Source organism: Poecilia mexicana, unplaced genomic scaffold (assembly GCF_051168715.1).
Source record: "Poecilia mexicana isolate PSO_F unplaced genomic scaffold, ASM5116871v1 scaffold_8, whole genome shotgun sequence".
In the NCBI taxonomy this organism is placed as follows: domain Eukaryota; kingdom Metazoa; phylum Chordata; class Actinopteri; order Cyprinodontiformes; family Poeciliidae; genus Poecilia; species Poecilia mexicana.
In genome coordinates, this window is record NW_028263377.1 from 1,118,217 (window position 1) to 1,137,402 (window position 19,186).

General features: G+C 39.8%; 1 protein-coding gene across 2 annotated transcripts in view; it reads left to right on the top strand.

The window, feature by feature from the left end:
- Window positions 1-279: 279 nt before the first annotated feature.
- ap2a1 (adaptor related protein complex 2 subunit alpha 1) overlaps window positions 280-19,186 on the top strand; it is a 45,152-nt gene continuing 26,245 nt past the window's right edge. For both annotated transcript variants that reach the window (XM_088007996.1, XM_088007997.1), the window contains exons 1-5: window positions 280-1,055; window positions 5,276-5,487; window positions 8,021-8,214; window positions 11,834-11,963; window positions 12,046-12,147. In XM_088007996.1, coding sequence (XP_087864122.1) covers window positions 989-1,055; window positions 5,276-5,487; window positions 8,021-8,214; window positions 11,834-11,963; window positions 12,046-12,147 — 705 coding nt within the window. In that variant the 5' untranslated portion in view covers window positions 280-988. The remainder of the gene's footprint in view (window positions 1,056-5,275; window positions 5,488-8,020; window positions 8,215-11,833; window positions 11,964-12,045; window positions 12,148-19,186) is intronic.

Here is a 19,186-nt window from a genome sequence, read left to right on the forward strand (position 1 = left end):
ACCATCCAGCTATGGTACCTGGAAGAGCCCTCGAATCATTCTAAGATCCCACAAGATGTCAGTCCGGTTTCTCGTCAATATGCGAGACTTTAGAGCGATGCGCGCTCCCGCGAGAGGGGATGCAATTTTGGGCAGGCATCCGTTTCTGGGCATAACACCGGCTCTGGGCCATATAGTTTAAACTAGGGGGTACATTTAAGTGCTTCCCTCAGCTTTAAGAGCTTTCCATCGTGCCCCGTTGGCTGTTCATAGCGTGCACGTTCACGGCTGCGTCGCGCGGCCACGTTGTTTTGCTGTCACGAGCCTTCCGACCGTGAGTGGAAGCTGGTAAATTACAACGGACGCCACACTGAGGTCAACACTTACGACAACAAAAACAGGCAGTACCGCAGATTTCTATCGTTCCGTGGCAAGTTAAAACCTGCCGAGTTATTCGGGTCAGCTGGTTTTGCTGTTTTTGAATGATATAGCTAGCCAGCTAGCTGTTGAACTAGCTTAACGGTCCTCGCGAGTCGAATAAACTTAACATCATTTTTCAGTCGATATTCATACCAACACGCCTGTCTGCTTTCATCTCCAACACCTCCAACTAGTAGACATTTTTAAGCTCAACGACTTGTTCTTCTTGGTGTTGCGCGTCACTTCTAGCCCGAGCGAGGTAAGGTTTGAATGAAATAACGTTAGCTTGTCAGAGCTAGCGGAAACAAGCCAGCTAACAAGGAAAGCGTTAACCTGTCTTGTTGCTGGACTTTTCCTCTCCGTCCAGTGAATCTAGCAAATGCGACTTGGACTAGCCACCGTCAAACATACAATCTGTAGTTGGACAAGTGTTATTTGCCGAATTGTGAGGAGCGACTGGACGTGCAAATTAGTTAGCTCTTTCTGAACGTTAAGTTGGCCATCTTCCACTCCAGTCCTGCGTAAAAGGCTGTCCAGCATCGGCTTGTTTTTCCAGAGAAGGCCGGAGTGAGGAAAGGAATCTGCAAAAATGCCGGCTGTGTCGAAGGGAGATGGAATGCGCGGATTAGCCGTTTTCATCTCGGACATTAGAAACTGTAAGTGGCTTTACTTTGATCTGCTTGCTGATATGTTTCATTTAATCCCGACCGCACAGGTTTACATTCAATTGGTTGGTTTTACGGAGACTCTGTGAAGTGACGTGGTGTCACATTACTCTACATACTATAACTATACTCAAATGTTACTTTAAACGTAACCTTTATACAACCACACCTGTCACTTAATGCGGTCTAATGCTTCAATGCAATTGAAAGGCTCTTGATTTTCTGAGTTTATAAAACATCCGAGTCAGCCTTTTTTTAAGCTATAGGACTGCCGCCTTGAAGCATTAGCAGCCCGTGTCAGGTGCACAGGTCTGTTTTTAGGGAGTGAAGGATTTAAGCACCCCGACATGACCTTTCCCCTCAATTAATTAAGATACACTGCTGAGCTCAACCCGTCACAATTTTATTTAAAAAATCTAATGCATGTTCCAGGACAAAGTATCTATCCACAAAATGTAATTCAGTTTAGTTTATTTAATGCCAGTTCAGAACGAACATGATCTCTAGGCACTTTGCAAAAATAAAAAAAATCAATTCAGTCACATATATCCCATTGATCCTACTTATCAAATAGAACATGTACATGTAAAGTATATCACAAGCTGTTAATTTTTTCCTAAATGATTTCCAAATAAATATTTATTTCTAAACAAAGACATAGGTGATATTTATAATTGCTGTTGGTATTCTAAAATTGCTTTTAGCATGAGATTAGCCTCATTCAGTTGCGCCCTAATTGCTTTCTGTTTTAAACACAACTAAGTGATATAAAATTCTGGCCTGGACTTGGACATCCCTAGCCTGGTTCAAGCAGTAAGCATTACTGATGTAAACATTAGCCCCTATGTATAATCCATGTTGTTGGAGAAGTCTGTTTGAACTGAGAAATTTCCAAATGATTCATTTCCTACATTATCTTATTTTGAGTTTGATTGAAATGTGTAAATTGGAGCAGCCTGAAGCAATCATGGTAAAAAAAAAAAGAGAGAAAAAGTTAATTCACCCATCAACAAACGCATCCAATTTTTAGAACGTAATGGGTCAGTCGGCAGTCATGAGGAGTGGAGCATAAACTGCGTAATTCTGATTTCCACAGCATTTATCAGAGCTGGAAACATAGTTTCAGGATAATTGAGACAATCGATACTGAATGGAATATTATGAAAAACATGATGAATAGGCCTGTCGCGATAAACGATAAATCAATTAATCAGACGATAAATTAAACCTATCGACCTCATTTTAATTATTGTCTTTATCGTATCTTCCTGCCTTTTTTTCTTAATGTTGATGACACTGAATAAAAAAGGCTCAACTCCGGTGCTCTCCACTTACCCTCTCTTCCTCATTTCCTTAGTCTAATGTCCAGCGCACATTACATGAGTTGTCGCCGACTGTCAGCCTATTTTCAAAACCTGAAAGACGCATTAGCCACAGAAATCCTAGGTATAACGGTTCGATCGGGTTCGTCGTGCCATGTGGTGTCCAGCCACATGGGCACAAAATAACGGCTGCAAGTCCAGTTAACTAATTTTAATATTAGGCATTAATCAATGCTTTACTAGAATCTACCTGTGATGCATGTGGCTAGAGTCAGCGTAAAGTTCTGACTGAATGAAATATAACCTATTTATGTCACGTTGACGAAGAACAGCTGAAAACTTACCGGGTTTATCAACTGCGGTAGCAATTTGGCTCCAACTCCTCCCCTTGTCATTTCTATATTTGCACGAAATAAATAAATATTTATGTTGTTTCCACATATCATCTCCGATGTCCGCTGGACTTCGGGTTGCGCTGTGTCAGCTGTTTGGGATTCCCCTCCATAATTTCCCCTCAGAAAGCAGGAAGAGAATCCGGCTTTCTGATTGGCTACCTGTCACATTCAGCGTTTAGCTCCCAGTCGGGGAAAACCCCTGATTTATTTCGGAGCGGCCACGAAGCTCTACCGTAACACACCACACACTGGTCGGTTAGATCGGCCAACGATCTAAGATTGTCATAAGGGGAAAACGGGCAAAAAATGGTGTAGTGTGAACTATTGCATTGCGGATGTGCCCGTTTTTTCTATTTAAATCTAGAGATTACTGAAGGGCAATACAGACTTCATAATCTGCACTCTTTTGGTTGAATGCACTATTTATTGTTTAGTTTTTATTCAAGTACGTTTTTTTGTTAATGGAGACTGAGAATCCATTTTATTTTTGTTTTTGGTTGTTTTATTTAGTTTATCAGTTCCAGTGTTACGTGTTATTTTGAAAATAAGGTGTATCAGGAAATTGCATGTATTTTTAGTCATTTCCATTAAATCGGTGTCAAAAGGTCTTGAAGCAATATTATCGTTTATCGCAATAATTTTTTTAGACAATCGTCCAGCAAAATTTGTTATCGTGACAGGCCTAATGATGAATAATAACTATTTCAAGCAGCATTGTTGTAATTATGTGCAGTAGTTTATTATGAAATTACATTTCAAACAGCAATTGCTCGTTGTTTTCTGCATTATCCCTGGTTCTCTTTAGTGATTTCTTGATGTCCCTGAATAGTCTCCTTATCCATGAATTTATCTAGACATTGCCATTTGTTTTCATTTATTTTCCTTGTGCATTGATTTGCTATTGTCTGACTTTTGTAAAATATTATATATTTATATATATACATATATATATATATATATATATATATATATGTATATTCAGATTAAACATAGTAATAGTTTGTTTTTGCTAGGTTATTTCTTTGCAAACCAAGGCTCAGAATTTTTATAAAATAAGCTAAAATGTCTCTAAGCAATCTGATTTCTCCTTATCTTCAACACTGTTTTTGCCAAAGGCATATTTTGGGAGGCTCTTAGTGGCTTTTGCGCAACAGTGTACCTGCTTATTATTTACCTTACATTGGCTCTTTGACTTAGCTAAGGTTGTTGACTCCTGTCATTGGGATTTTTGATTAACTGTGGGAAATAGAAACATGACTTTGATGTTCTGAGGCTTGTTCTCTTGTAAAATGTTATGAAAAACATTGTCATTGAATCACAGTTGTTCAGTAAATAAGATGCCCTGAAACTTATCTGAAGCCTGACTTAGATTGACTTATACTGAGGCTAAGGGCTGGTAAGCTAGCAGATTTAAAGTGAACATTTGTTGTGATAATACTGATACAAATAGTATTTTGACTGAAATTCCCAAGTAACCATTTGTGAAACTGGTGCACTAGTTTTACAGAGAAAACACATCGTGTTCTTTTTATAGCTGAAAAAATAAGAACCTCACACACTGGGCACCACTGTCAGCTAGTATAGCTGTGACACCCATTGTTATATTTTGGAGGGATTTCAAATGTAAAGCCCCAGAATGCAGTGGTTCTTAACCTTTTTTGAGGCACCGAACCCCCCAGTTTCATACACGCATTCACCGAACCCTTCTTATTCCCCACCCCCTGCAGACACACAAAATAGTTTACGGTATTCTGATTTAGTAATGTAATTATATTAGCTGCGTTACCACCCCCACGCCACTACAGCCAGTAGCAACCCCGAAAAGATGCGACTAAGGAGCAGATTTAGAAGTACACTGAAAGCTACAGAATTTGGTAAAAACTGAGCTTTGCTGAAGTAATTAAAGACACAAGTTCAAATCCATGCTGAGAGTGAAACTCCTTCAATCAAGGCTCCTCCGCAGCTCTGATTGGCTCAGCAATGTAACGTGATCTTCTGCAGCAAGTGATGGCAAAGCGGGGAGCGTCATCACGACTTTACACAGTGTGTCTTTACCTCCGCGGCAGAGGGTCTGCCGAACCCCTGAGACCGACTCACCGAACCCCTGGGGTTTGATCAAACCCAGGTTAAGAACCACTGTGCTAGGGGCATTATCCCTTAGCATTCTGGGGCTAGAGGCTAGCATTCTGGGGGTAGCCCATAGCCCCAGAATGCTATGTATGTTTATATATTTATGCATAGGGGTATTCTGGGGCCCCTAGCCCCTGAATGCTAGGGGAAAATGCTCCTAGCATTCTGGGACTAGCATCCCAGCTTTCACATTCTGGGATGTATTCTGCATTTTCTGTAATTTTAAAAACTGGTCACTTTCTGCTCAAGAAGTGATGATTTAAAATGTTTTAGCTTTTTTTTCTTGAATGTAAGAGATTTAATTTAAACCAGATTACTCATGGCTACCTTGCTGATAATGAAACTACATTTTTCCGTCTCTCAGGTAAGAGCAAGGAGGCTGAAATCAAACGGATAAATAAGGAGCTTGCCAACATCCGCTCGAAGTTCAAAGGTGACAAGGCTCTGGATGGTTACAGTAAGAAGAAATATGTCTGCAAGCTGCTCTTCATCTTCCTGCTGGGCCATGATATTGATTTTGGACACATGGAGGCAGTCAATTTACTTAGCTCCAACAAGTACACAGAGAAACAGATCGTAAGTCCTTTGTTGTTGTTTTCTTATCATTTTGACATCAAGAGCAGAGATTTTAAATTGCACAGAAGGACTAAAGCCCTAGAATGGTGTGGCTGCAAGGAAGTTTTATGTTTTTCACCAGCATAAAGTTAAAACTTTTCTGTGGAAACATTTTATTTAAGAATGAATTTAGTAATTTTTATGAAAAGTTGGTTACAATTTGATGTTTAGTTGTGATAGTCATTGTGAAGAAACCTTAACAACTGCAGTTTTTTTTACACCAAATTAATGATTGGTGATTGAGATACATAAGCAACACATAATGTGGTTTGTGCTCAAATGTACAAGTTAAACTGCTTGTCTGTGGCCATTTCCTAATTTGGTTCTGGACAGTTTTCTCAGGAACAGGAAATGTTGAGTAGGCAGAAAAAGGATGAGTCACCCTCCATCTTATTGGTGGATTGGGTTTTGTCCACCATAGTAAATTACTGTTCAGACAAATTTCTTTTAGATCCTTTTCAGGAAATGTGGAAACCATCCATGCATTATAAACAATATTATTGAAGGACAAAACTAGTACTTGGAAATTTTAATTGATGTATCAATATTTTTTTTAAGTAAAGGGATTACAAAAGATAATCCATCTGTCTTTATTAGTTGTTTTTATTAAGAACACTTTTGGGTTAAAGTGTTCTAGCACAAAAGTGTTAACTTTTGGGTTAGAACACAAAAGTAAGAAATGCAAAGAGCATTTCATCTCTTTGCATGAAATGCTATTATTAGCTCTGTGTAGCCGCAGCCAGGTTTTAATACTATTATTAATTTTTGTTGTCTGCTATGGTGGGACAAGCAAATTTACCTCCCCTTTGGGGATAAATAAAGTATTATCTTATTAATAAAAACTCAAAAATTCATAATGGCTACCAAAGAAAATAAGCAATTAAATGACTTACTTTCAAAAACATGATTACCATTTGCATAAAGTTTTTTGTAGGAGAAAAGTATCTTAACATGAATTTGTAAAAATTAATTTATACTTCTGTCTAAATTGGGCTTACTGATCAAATATGAGATTTCAAAGTGCAAATGACCAAGTGCATCAATGATTTCTACATTGTAGTCCATGGGCCAGATGGCCCTGAGATTTTGGTCCTTCTCAGGGTGGCAAAGTCTGCCCATATTTTTTTTTAAATGATGCATGTCTCTAGACAATATTTTGGTATGGTAGCCCTTCCAAAGTTGCTGAGTCATTAGCTGTGTCCGAATTCAGGGTCTGCATCCTTCGAAGGATGGATTTGTAGGCCGAATACGTCATAGCGTGGCGACAAGGCCTGTCCGAATTCATAGACTCCTTCAAATGCATCCTTCTTTTCCCCAGATTTGAAAGATGGGTCCGGTGTATCCTTCATGGCCCACGGTATCCCATAATTCATTGCGGGTTCCAACTGGGCATTCAGGCAGAGCGTCAATGGCGATGAATAGCGACAAATTATTTAGCAATGTAACACTTGAAATGACACAATGTGATTTGGTACAACATTTTTAGGCGAGAATGCAAGTGTGTAAATCTCAGTTAACTGATCGGTTCATCAATACATCACCTAATTGCAATATTGCTCTGACATTTTCGGACCTGTCTGCTACCGCTGCGTTAACAGCCAGCTCCCTTCGCCAGCTGTCAGCTGGCTGGGCGCTCCAGGTTTGGTATACCGAGAGAAAACGCCTAACTCCTGGCACATTGTTATAAAAACTCCCGCTAGCTTTCCCCAATGAGTGGGAGTTAAACACCAATATTATTCAGACAGGTCTGGTTGAAAAATGTTTGGTTTATAAAGTATTTCAAAGCAGAGCACATCGGTTTGATTTAATTAAAGTTAAGCTTTCCAACATAATAGGTTTATTTAACCGTAATGTCCTATCTGCGATGTGGAAAGTATTATGTCTAGAGACATGTATCATTTAAAAAAATATGAACAGACTTTGCCACCCTGAGAGAGACCAAAAAATGGTCTGGCCCATGGACTAAATCAACTAATTTAGTAATCACTTAATTAACTTGAGTTTACAGACTCAAGAAGAAGTGAGCTTGCTAAAAGATTAACACAGTCAGATCAGTAATTAAGCCAGCACTGTAGAAAATACATTTACATTTTGTATTTAAGATTAAAAAAAATAAAAAATAAATATATATATATATATATATATATATATATATATATATATATATATATATATATATATATATATAACACCCTGTCTGGAAATACAATTTAGTCGAAACCCAAGTGGCAGCTTTAGCTTCACCTGGTTCACATTCACTAAATGAATGCTGAATCACATTTTATGCAATGATATATTTATGTTCCTTTAAATTAGAAAATGACCATTTGTGTATTTCTTTTCATTTCTAATATTGTATTTAAAAAAACTTAAATGGTGAAATGAAAAATCTGCCATTTTTTAAAATTATTTATCAGAATAATCAATTTACTAAAATAATTTATTAGTTGCAGCCCTAAACTTGAATGGTCATCTGCTGTGTCTCTCTCTCCAGGGCTATCTGTTTATCTCAGTGCTGGTGAACAGCAACAGTGAGCTGATTCGTTTAATCAATAACGCCATCAAGAATGACCTGTCTAGCCGTAATCCAACCTTCATGTGCCTGGCACTTCACTGCATCGCCAATGTGGGCAGCCGGGAGATGGCTGAGGCCTTTGCCAGTGAGATCCCTCGCATCTTGGTGGCTGGGTGAGTCTGGTTAAGGGTGGGATATGGGAGGAAGCTGAAATAAACTGAAACGTTTGGTTGTCATAGTACAATCGACTTTTTTGAGATTTACATGATGTTATGATGTTGTTCCTCATCAAAAACGCATCTGGTTGATTCTTTAGGTGCGCCTAAAAGCCTTACATTGGGCCTCTGTCTTTTTAAAGAGACAGAGGCCCAATTTAAAGACATTAAACTACAAAGTCAAAGGTGGAGTTCTTTCTGTAGACATACTGATGTGGATCCACAGTGACATCAATGGAGCCTTTAATGTGGGTCATGACTAGCCTCTTGAAGCACTTCATGACTACTGATGTTGAGGTCAGTAGTCACTCAGGCCTGTCACTGTGGAGCACTTGGGCACAGAGACAATAGTGGTAGTCTTCATGCAGGTGGGGACTGAAACCAGTGACAGTGAGGTGTTGAAGATGTCCACCAACACCTCAGACAGCTGATGTGCTTAGTCCCTCAGTACCCGCCCTGGGATGTAGTCAGGGCCTGCAGCCTTATGGGAGTTGATTCCCTGGAGGTTCTTCCTCACATCTGCTGTGGTCACACAGAGGGGCGTGTCATCAGGTGCTGAGAGGGTGTTGGGATCCTCAAAGTGGGCATAGAACTTATCGAGTGCATCTGGCAGTGAGGGGTCCCTTAAGCATTGTGCATCCCTGATGTAGTTTGTGATGGGCTTGATGCCCTTCCATATTTGCCGGGAGTCGTGGGTGGTGAAGTGACCTTGAATTAAACAAAATGTCTGGATCCCAGTTTCAGACCTTAGAAGAACAGAGTGGTGGATCCTTTAGGAGTCAGGTGGCTTAGAAGAAGTAAAGGCTGAGATGTGAGCACTAAGAAGAGAAGACTGAGGAGAACATGTTCATTCATTCATCCATAAATTTGAGAAACTCATGTCCAGACATTTCTTCATAGGTGTTTTGTGACTGCAATGAAAGAATGGGAAAGCGGGGTAGAGGGGAGGAGGGGTTGATGTTTTGTCAGTTTGTTTTGGAATAGTTTATTCCTGATACGTGGAGGGTTGCATCCTAATTGGATGTCCTTGAGGCTCTTTTTGTGAAGCAGTGATCACATTGTTCTTGTTGTAAAATGAAAAGGGTTTTCAGTGAGTACCGTATTTTCCGGACTATAAGGCGCACCTAAAAGCCTTACATTTTCTCAAAAATCAGCAGTGTGCCTTATAATCCAGTGCGTCTTATGTGTGCACTGAATTCCAAAATCTGTCCCTGACACAGAGACATAAAGTGTACAGTACGTACGCCAGCAGCGATAAACCAATCAGAGAATTGTTGTCCGAGTTCTGCAGCATACGCCTCCGGTAAAAACCAAATAGGTTTTTCCACGCATCACCGTCCCTGTTCATCTGCGACTCCATGCGCGCCCATCTCACTGCTACTGTGAAAAAGGGAAGTGAAGCAAACTAATTCGGAGCTTGCCGTCATTCCGGGAGGATTAACAAAAGAACTCCAACCGCTGGACATTGGTATAAACAGGACATTCAAACAGAAGTTGTGAGCGGCGTGGGAGCGATGGATGACAGAACACACGTGTAAACACAGGTTTACTAAAACGGGGAGGCAGCGCCGGGCGAGTTACGCCACCATTTGTAAATTTATTGTGGACCCCTGGGCTAATGTATCTGCCTTAACTGTTGTCTGACCTTTCGCAAAAGCCGACATCATTGCTGAACAGCCACCTGGCAACGAGTCTAACTCCGACAATGATGAGAGGGAACCTGGCATGTTTGATGGCGAAATTGCCCAGCTGATCAATTCAGATACAGAAGAGGAGGATTTTGATGGATTTGTGGAAGAAGAAGAAAAAATGACTTGAGTGTATTGTTACATAGTTGGATAAAGTTCAACTAAACTTACCGTTTTATTTTTATTTATTTATTTTTTGGTTGACTGTATGTTTTAGCATGCGTCTTATAATCCACCACGCCTTATGTATGGGTTAAAGACAGAAATGGACGCCATAATTGAGAGTGTGCCTTATAATCTGGTACGCCTTATGGTCCAGAAAATACGGTAGCTTTATCCCCTGTTTTTTTAAGATGGTGTCCGCCTCTTCCAAAGAGGTGAAAACACTGCCAAAAAATCCTGTGGTTATGGAAGATGGTCACTTCGCTGACGGAGCACGCTTTTTTCAGTTGTTTGTTTATGATGAGCAATCTGTAGTAATTTTTGTCTCCCCATTGAGTTGATGAAGTTGGACCACTGAGAAACATCTTCTTTTAGATTTCCGATAGTGTTCAGAAGAGTGATAGTCCTTTTTCAGAATCTCTGATCTTTGTTTTGCCAGATCATTAGTACCAATATGTAGAACTAGAGTCAATATTTGGCTGATCAGTGGCTAGAGAGAGTATTTTCTCTGTTATATCAGACACTGTGTCATTGGGGAAGAAAATTGCTCTCGTCGTCTTAGCATTGCAAAAATAACTCATTACATTTACTGCCTCATTTCCAACAATGAGCACTTTTGGCATTTGTTTCGTTTTCTTGGTGTTCACTTTGTGGGGTGGATGTGCTGATTTTGCATCAAACCTGTTGTTTGAAGGCGAGGTTTCCCTCAGAGGTAAAGCAAGGTAATTTCATTTATATAGCACATTTTCAGCAACAGTGCAATTCAAAGTGCTTTATATGAATTAGATGAAATACAAACAAAATAAAAGAAAAGCAAGAGAAAAATAAAAGTACACTACATATTGGTTTCAACTGGTACCGGCCTGTTCCATCATCCGCCAGACTATTGTTACAAGCGTAGTGTCCATGAAATCAGTGTAGCTTAGCCTAGCACCGAATATCAGCCATGACAAGGAACGGCAGGTGGGACTTCCTTCAGAGGTCCGCTCACCCTGTGGGCCACACTAATGTTATACTTTCAAATCACGGTGGGGGCCACGAGATGTCGTCCTGTGGCCGCAATTGGCTCGCGGGCCGCGAGAATGAGACTTCTGGTCTAGATGAAGGGTTTTCCCTGTTGGTTGTCTCGTCAGATTCGAAGTGAGACTTTTTTTTTTCTAGCTTAACTCCCAGAGAGTTCAGGTTGAGCTGTTTGGTGTGGGGCATGCGAGTTCTCAGTTGATTTGAGGAAGAGTTGTTTCATTTCCACAGGCAGCATTTACCTCAAAGTTCACCTCCAGCTGTTGAATCTTCATTTCTATTGACTACAGACATTGTGTAATGCTGAGCTGGTCGTTGTTTTGAGTCCTTAGTAGAGTTGAACCTATGTTGACCTTGGTATTCCTCTGCGAAATCTGAATCTTTATTTCTGCCGATTGGAGTCTTTGTATTATACTGCTAATGTCCCCAGAGTTGGCCAGAGGTATCTTGCCTTGGTTCAGCTTGGAAGTGGACAAAGTAGAAATAAAAATAAAAGCCTTCCACAGTCCTTAGGTTTGAAGTAGTCCAGTTATGATGTTGACAGTGTAAGTATAATTTTAAAAACTGTGACTTTAAAATAACACGCAGGCAAAGTTATCAGTAAGGACAAAGGAGAGCAGGATATGCCATTCCTCCTTCAGCTAATGATCTGCTGTGAAAACCCATTTATCTGATTTATTTGTGTACTTTGTATTTGTGAACCAAAGGGACACGATGGACAGCGTTAAGCAATCAGCTGCCTTGTGTTTGCTACGCCTCTATAAGACATCGCCTGACTTGGTGTTGATGGGTGAATGGACATCACGTGTGGTGCACCTGCTCAACGACCAACACATGGTAAGAGCTGAGATGCAGGTTGCATCAAAATGAGCTGTTGACACTAATTGGTCACTAAATTTGTGAGCTCTTTGTGATGCAGGGTGTTGTGACAGCAGCAATCTCTCTCATCACCTGTTTGAGCCAGAAGAATCCAGATGAGTTCAAGACATGCGTTTCTTTGGCTGTGTCCCGACTCAGCCGGGTGAGTGTGGCAACAAAACACTTTGTGGGTTTTAATTTCTGTAAATGCTGTTCATTTCCAAGCATTATTTTTGATGAAAGTTCAGATCTGTATTCCATGATCACTTACATTTATCATGGACAATTTTTTGTTATAAGAATTTTGATTTATCATTGTCACAATAAATGTCAGTTAATGTAAAAAAAAAAAAAAAAAAACTAAAATGTGTTTGTTTTTTTGTTTTTTTCCTTTGGGTTCTTCACAAGCATCAAAAAATATAAATTCAAAAATATGAAATGAGAGCTGATTACAAATAAGACTTTTCTACAGCACTACGTGGTGCTATGAATGGTGTTGCCTAAAAAGATGTAATACATTATCATTTATATCTCTATCAAAATAGTAGCTATTATAAAATATTGTGATCAAATGTTAAGATCATATCACTCACTCATATTCCACAGCCAGAATTTTTTTCATTAATTTTTCAGAGATGTTTATTTTAATATCAACTAATGGTCTTTTTTTTTTCTTTAAAAGCATTTTGGAAACATTTTAATTGATGGGGTGTGCATAAGACTGATATGACACCGTCATAAACATGACATAAGAGTCATGAACAGGAAGAAGTCTTTATGAATGTTTACAACTGTTGTCTTGAAGTGTCATTTGGTAAATGACACTATTAATGCAAAGTGTAACTTTGCATTAATGCAAAGTGTAACTTTGCATTAAAAGTCCATTAAAAAAGTGTCAACTTTGCATTCAGAGTGTCACTATTTACCGAATGACATATGTCATAAACATCCACGAGGACTCCTTCATGTTTGACAGCTGTTATGTCATGTTTATGACAGTGTCATGTCAGGTTTACGCTCACCTCGTCAAATAAAGTGTTTCCAGAATTTTATTGGCCAGGGGATATATCACTCTATCTACTTCGACAAAGATAGCTCGTGACTGTATAAGCAGCTCTCGATAAAAGGTTGTTTGTTGCTAAAGTCTTAATAGAGTTTTTGTTTTTTTTGTTTTTTTTTTAATTAATATTTTTATTAGAAGAGAACAAGACATTACAGGCAAAATCTTTACTCTTAACATAGGTCATAAGAATATCTTATGACCTATGATACACACCTTATTTATGGCATCGATAGAAACGAACAGGATACAGGTATAGAAGAGGTAAAAAGTACATAACTGACAAAAGGCATACAATTTACCTCCTATGAGTATTTTTCTTTTTCTTAAGTGAACAAGACACAAGAACAAACCTAGTAAAAAAATAAATAAAAATAAATAAATAAATAATGAAAACAGAGGGGGGAAAAAAAGAAGGGGGAAAGGGTGGAATGGGGTGTAGCACTCAATCCTGGGGAAGAGACTGAAGAGAGTGAAAGAATGTCATGAAAGGGCACCATAAGTTATAAAATTTGGCTGAGTTGCCTTTCACTGAATATCTAATTCTCTCCAATTTTAGAAAAGACATGGTGTATTTTAGCCACTGATTGCTAGAGGGTGGTTTAGTTAGTTTCCAGTGGAAAAGAAGACGGCGTCTTGCCAATAAGGAAGTAAATGCTAAGACGTCCAATTGATTGGAAGTGAACTGTTTGTAGTTAACTGGAAGCCCAAATATGGCAACATGGAGAGAAGGTTTAATAACCACTGAAAGTATCTTTGACATTGTAACAAAGTAGGTCTGCCAAAAACTATGAAGTGATGAACAGGAATAAAACATGTGAGTTAAATTACAGGTAGGCGCACGACATTTCTCACAAATGTCAGAAACGGAGAAAAATTGCGACAATCGATTTTTAGAGAGATGAGCCCTGAAGAAAACTTCAAACTGTATAAGAGAAAGTCGAGCACAGATTGAGCTTGAATTAATTTTCTTAAGAGCATTATTCCACCAATCCTCTCCCAAATTTAGACCAAGTTCGAGTTCCCAAGCAGCCTTAATCTTAGTAATGGGTGAAGAATTAAAAGACAGAATTTCATTGTAGACTTTAGCGATATATGACCTTTGAAGAGGATCCCAACTCAAACAACTCCCAGTACAGGTTTGGTGGCCTAGAAGGAAAACCGGGAAACAGAGCCCTGGCACAGTATCTAATTTGAAAGTACCGGAATAGATGAGAAGGGGGGAGATTAAATTCTGATGCAAGGTCTGTAAAGCTGCGAAAAATACCTTCTTTGTAAAAATCCTTAAAACATGACAGCCCTTTATTATCCCATGACAAAAAGGCGGGATCTGTGAGTGCTGGTTGAAACAAGGGGTTCCTCTTAAAGGAGCAAGTGTAGATGCTGAGTTGAGTTTGAAATGCCTCCTAAACTGGCACCAAATTTTTAAGACGGAGCGAACTACTGGATTGTTCGTAAAGCCAGAGGGGTTGGATGTAATGGGGGAAGTGAGAAGAGCAATTAGTGAGGATTGGGAGCATGATTTTGCTTCCAACTTGCACCATGGGAAGTTCAGGGATCCAAACCAAAATGAAATTTTGTGGATATGGGCCCCCCAATAATACAGCAGGAAGTTTGGAAGTGACAAACCACAGCTGAATTTGCATCTATGAAGAGTGGATTTGCAGATTCTGGGTGATTTACCACACCATAGGAAGCCAGAAATAACTTGATCCAACATTTTAAAGAAATGTTTCGGCAGAAACAGTGGAAGACTATTGAACAAAAACAAGAATTTAGGTAAAACATTCATTTTAATTGCATTGATTCTACCTATAAGTGAAAGAGGTAAACTATTCCATCTTTGGAGGTCCAATTTAATTTTAGAAATGAAAGGCAAAAAGTTAGCAGCAAAAAGAGAGCTTAATGACCTTGTTACACTGACACCCAGGTACTTAAAACCAGAGCAGCTCAACTTAAACGGAATGTCAGTGTGAAAGCTTTAATGCAGCTGCGTTGATAGGGTAGCATTCACTTTTAGCAATATTTACTCTGTAACCAGAAAAAGATCCAAATCTTTGAAAAGCAGATAAAATTGACGAGATGGAAAGACTAGGGTTTGAAACGTACAGCAATAAATCGTCAGCATAAAGAGATAGTTTGAATTCTGTACCTAATCGGGAAATTCCGGTGAAAGTGTTAGCTCTAACACTTTCACCTTAAAAAGATTGAGAGAGGCTCTATAGCCAGAGCAAACAATAAAGGGGATAACGGGCATCCCTGTCTAGTGCCGCGGAAAAGTCTGAAAAAACTGGATTGAATACCATTGGAGGAGACACTAGCATGAGGGGAAACATAAAAGAGACGTATACAAGAAATGAATGCATCACCCAGTCAAAATTTCTTTAAAACTGCAAATAAGTAATCCCATTCAACTCTGTCAAACGCTTTCTCAGCGTCGACCGAGATCACAACTTCAGGTATTTCAGTGGAGGTTTTAGAGTAAATAATGTTCAGGAGTGTACGGACATTAAAGAAGAGTTGCCTCCCCTTAACAAATCCAGTTTGCTCATGTGAAACAATAGTTGGTACTATACTTTCCAGACGACAAGCCAAAGCCTTAGCAAGGATCTTAGCGTCTACATTTATTAAAGAGACAGGTCTGTATGAGCTACAAATATTGGGATCTTTATCCTTTTTTTAAGAGGAGACAAATAGAGGCTTGTGTTAAAGTATGAGGGAGACTGCCCTTTTGTAGTGACTCTTTGTATACCGCATGGAGTATTGGGGATAGCTTGTCCTGGAATTTTTTTAAAAATTCAACAGGGAATCCATCCGGACCGGGAGCTTTGTTACTTTGCATGCTTTTCATGGCAGCAACAATCTCCTCTATGGTTAAAGGCAAGTCAAGTTCCTTAGCAACATTTGGGTTTATCACAGGGAAGTTGAGGCTGTCAAGGAACTGATTCATTTCAGTAGGATTAGCTGGAAATTCAGATTTAAATAACACAGAATAAAAAGACTGAAAAACTGAATTAATAGTAGTAGGATCCTGATGCAGAGTGCCTGACAAGTCCATAATCTGTGGGATCATATGCGAAGCTGCCCGACGACGAAGCTGGTGAGCGAGAAGTCGGCTAGCCTTATCACCATGTTCAAAATAAGTAGAGCGTGACCGTAAGAGAAGTCGCTCTGCATCATTGGTGGTAAGATCAAATTCAGTCTGTAAGTCAACCCGTTGTTTAATTAAACCTGGTGAGGGGGAAATAGCAATTTGCTGATCCAGATTAGTAATATCAGTACTAAGTTCTAGCAATTTCGCTTTGCGAATCTTATTCAAGTGGGCGGAATATGAGATGATTTGTCCTCGTAAAAACGCTTTTAATGATTCCCAAAGTAAAGAATATGAAATTGGATTACTCTCATTTTGATTTAGAACAATGAAATCATCAATTTGAGCTGCGATAAATGTGTTGAACCTTTCATCTGAAAGAAGTAAAGGGTTGAGTCTCCAAGGTGTGACATACCGATGTTGAAAAGCAAACTTAATATCTAATGAAAGAGGGGCATGATCAGAAATGACAATAGGGTGATAATCAACAGAACATTTGGAATTAATTTAGAGTCGACAAAAAAATAATCAATATGAGAGAAAGACTGATGCAAGTGGGAAAAAGAAAATTTCTTGGATTGGGGATTATAAAATCTCCAAGGATCAACGCATCCATTCTTTGACATGAAATCTGAGAGTGATCTAGACATTAATGTAGGGACCAAACTGCGTGGGGCAGACCTATCTAATTTGGGATCGATGACACAATTCATATCCCCGCCTACTATAAGGAGATTATTATCTAAAGAAGGAAGAGATTCAAATAGCTTATTCATAAAGTTTGGGTCATCAAAGTTGGGGGCATATATATTCACTAACAGAATTGGGACATGGAATAATTTACCAATAACAATTAAGTATCTACCATTTTTATCCGAAATAATTTTAGAAGCTGAAAACTGAATTGATTTGCTAAACTAAAATAGCAACCCCCCTGGCTTTAGAGTTGAAATTTGAATGAAATACATCAGAAACCCAGGGACATTTTAGTCTGACCTGATCTTTGGTGCGTATATGGGTTTTTGCTGTAAAAACACCAGGTCAGCTTTAAGATGTTTAAAATGGGCAAAAATCCTTGATCTCTTAAGTGGGCTCCCCATACCTTTGATGTTCCAGCTCAAAAATCTCACACAAGACCCCGTTTGTGGGATGTTCACATTATCTTTAGTAGACATGTTTCAAGATGATTGCAAAGGTAGAGACAGGAAAACTGAGTATGGTGTACCGACCCCCACCACCACAAAAAAAAGGGAACCCTGACAAATAGAACGACTCCCCCCCCACACCACCCCCGCAGCACTTACAACGACCCCATCCCCAAACAATGGGGAACCCAGTGCAGACCCCAAAAGGAGTCAGATCCCTAAATTGGATGCTTACGGTTTTTGGCAACGTAGTAGCAGAAAAGCTGCAGTCCGAGCTCCCGCAAGCTCAACAACATTCGTCATTATGGCACATCTAGTTGAGACCAAAATATAACAAATTACAAAATGTTAATTACAAAAAGAGAACTTAAGCTCTGTAAGGCAAAGAGAATAATAGTCAGTAAATGTGACGCGTAGCTGCTTAATCAAAGCCGTGTACCTTTGCAAAGTTCTCTTATGCTTTGAGGGACTTGATAAAGACGCTGGCCTCATCTGGTGAATTAAACTCCTTCTCCATACCATTGTGTGTGACCCGGAGTCGCGCTGGATAGAGCAGTCCGAAACGGATCCCGGGGATCTCGCGAAGCTGACGGCGGACATCATTGAAGGCAGCACGGGCCCGGGCGGTCCTCTGCGTGTGGTCAGGGAAAACAGAGATGCGCGTGCCTCTAACCGTGATCCGCTGCTGGGTCCTAGCTCGGCGCAGAATGTCCACACAGTCCGAATGATAGTGCATACGAACAACTATAGGACGAGGTCGCTCTCCAGGTTTCGGCTTCGGTTGGAGAGTACGATGGGCACGGTCCACCAAGGGCTCCTTCTCCAGCTGAAAAGCCTCCTTGAGCAAAGTGGAAATGCCTGTAGATGTGGTGGAAAAATCCTCTGAAATGCCCATCAGTCGCAAATTGTTGCAACGAGATCTGGCCTCCAGGTCATCACATTTATTGTCCAATTTTTTCAAATCCGTAGACAACTGCTGCACCTTAGCCTGTAGAGTAGTGATATCGTCGGCGCACGTAGAGCATGATGTCTCCAACTCGCCCACGGTGTCTTTCAGGGCGCGCACATCCAGCTGAACGGTTGTAATGTTGCTAGTCAATTCCGACTTCACTGCTAGGAGCTCAGCCTTTATATTCGACAAATTTTCAGTGAGAGCTGCTTGGAGTTCAGTCTTGAAGATAAGTGCCATTTCAACCCGAAGAGCCGATAGCAGCTCAGACTTAAAGGCCGAGGAAGGAGAAATGTCAGCGAGTTCATCCGTGTAGGTAGGAGAGTCACCACGAGGCGAGGATGTAGCATGAGAAGCAGGCCTCTGTTGCTGTGCAGACGGTTTGACTTTTGGAGGCATTTTAATTGAGAAAAAAAAGCCAGGACTTGAGACGAGTGAACAAAAAACACACCGAGAAGGAGTTAAAAGCTAACAAAAATGTGCCTAAAATAACAATTATATCTAATAGTTGCGGGAGCTCAGCTACACGCGTCCTACCCCGCCATTCGCTCCACCGGAAGTCTCTTAATAGCAGAGTTGTGCTGTTTTCCATTTAGCAGAAGTCTGAGCTTGACTCAGTGACATACAACCTGAGTAGAGTTTTCTGGTTGCAAGCTGGAAAGTAGTAGGGTTTGCTAATTGTTGTGGATGTCATTCACAGTGATATTTCTGTGTCTTCAAATAATGGTTTATGCGGGGCAACCACATTGGACTTCAGGGAACATTCTAGTTGTACTTTCATCTTTACACCATATTGATGTCTATAATTGTTTCATAAATGTAGAAATCACTCTCATTGTCAGTGTTGACATCAACCTTGAGTCTTTTAAGAAGTTTACTGTTTTTTTGCTTGTTAAATAAACTAGAAATTTTAACTAGAATTTTAAACTAATTTTACTAGAGTTTTACCATTTTATC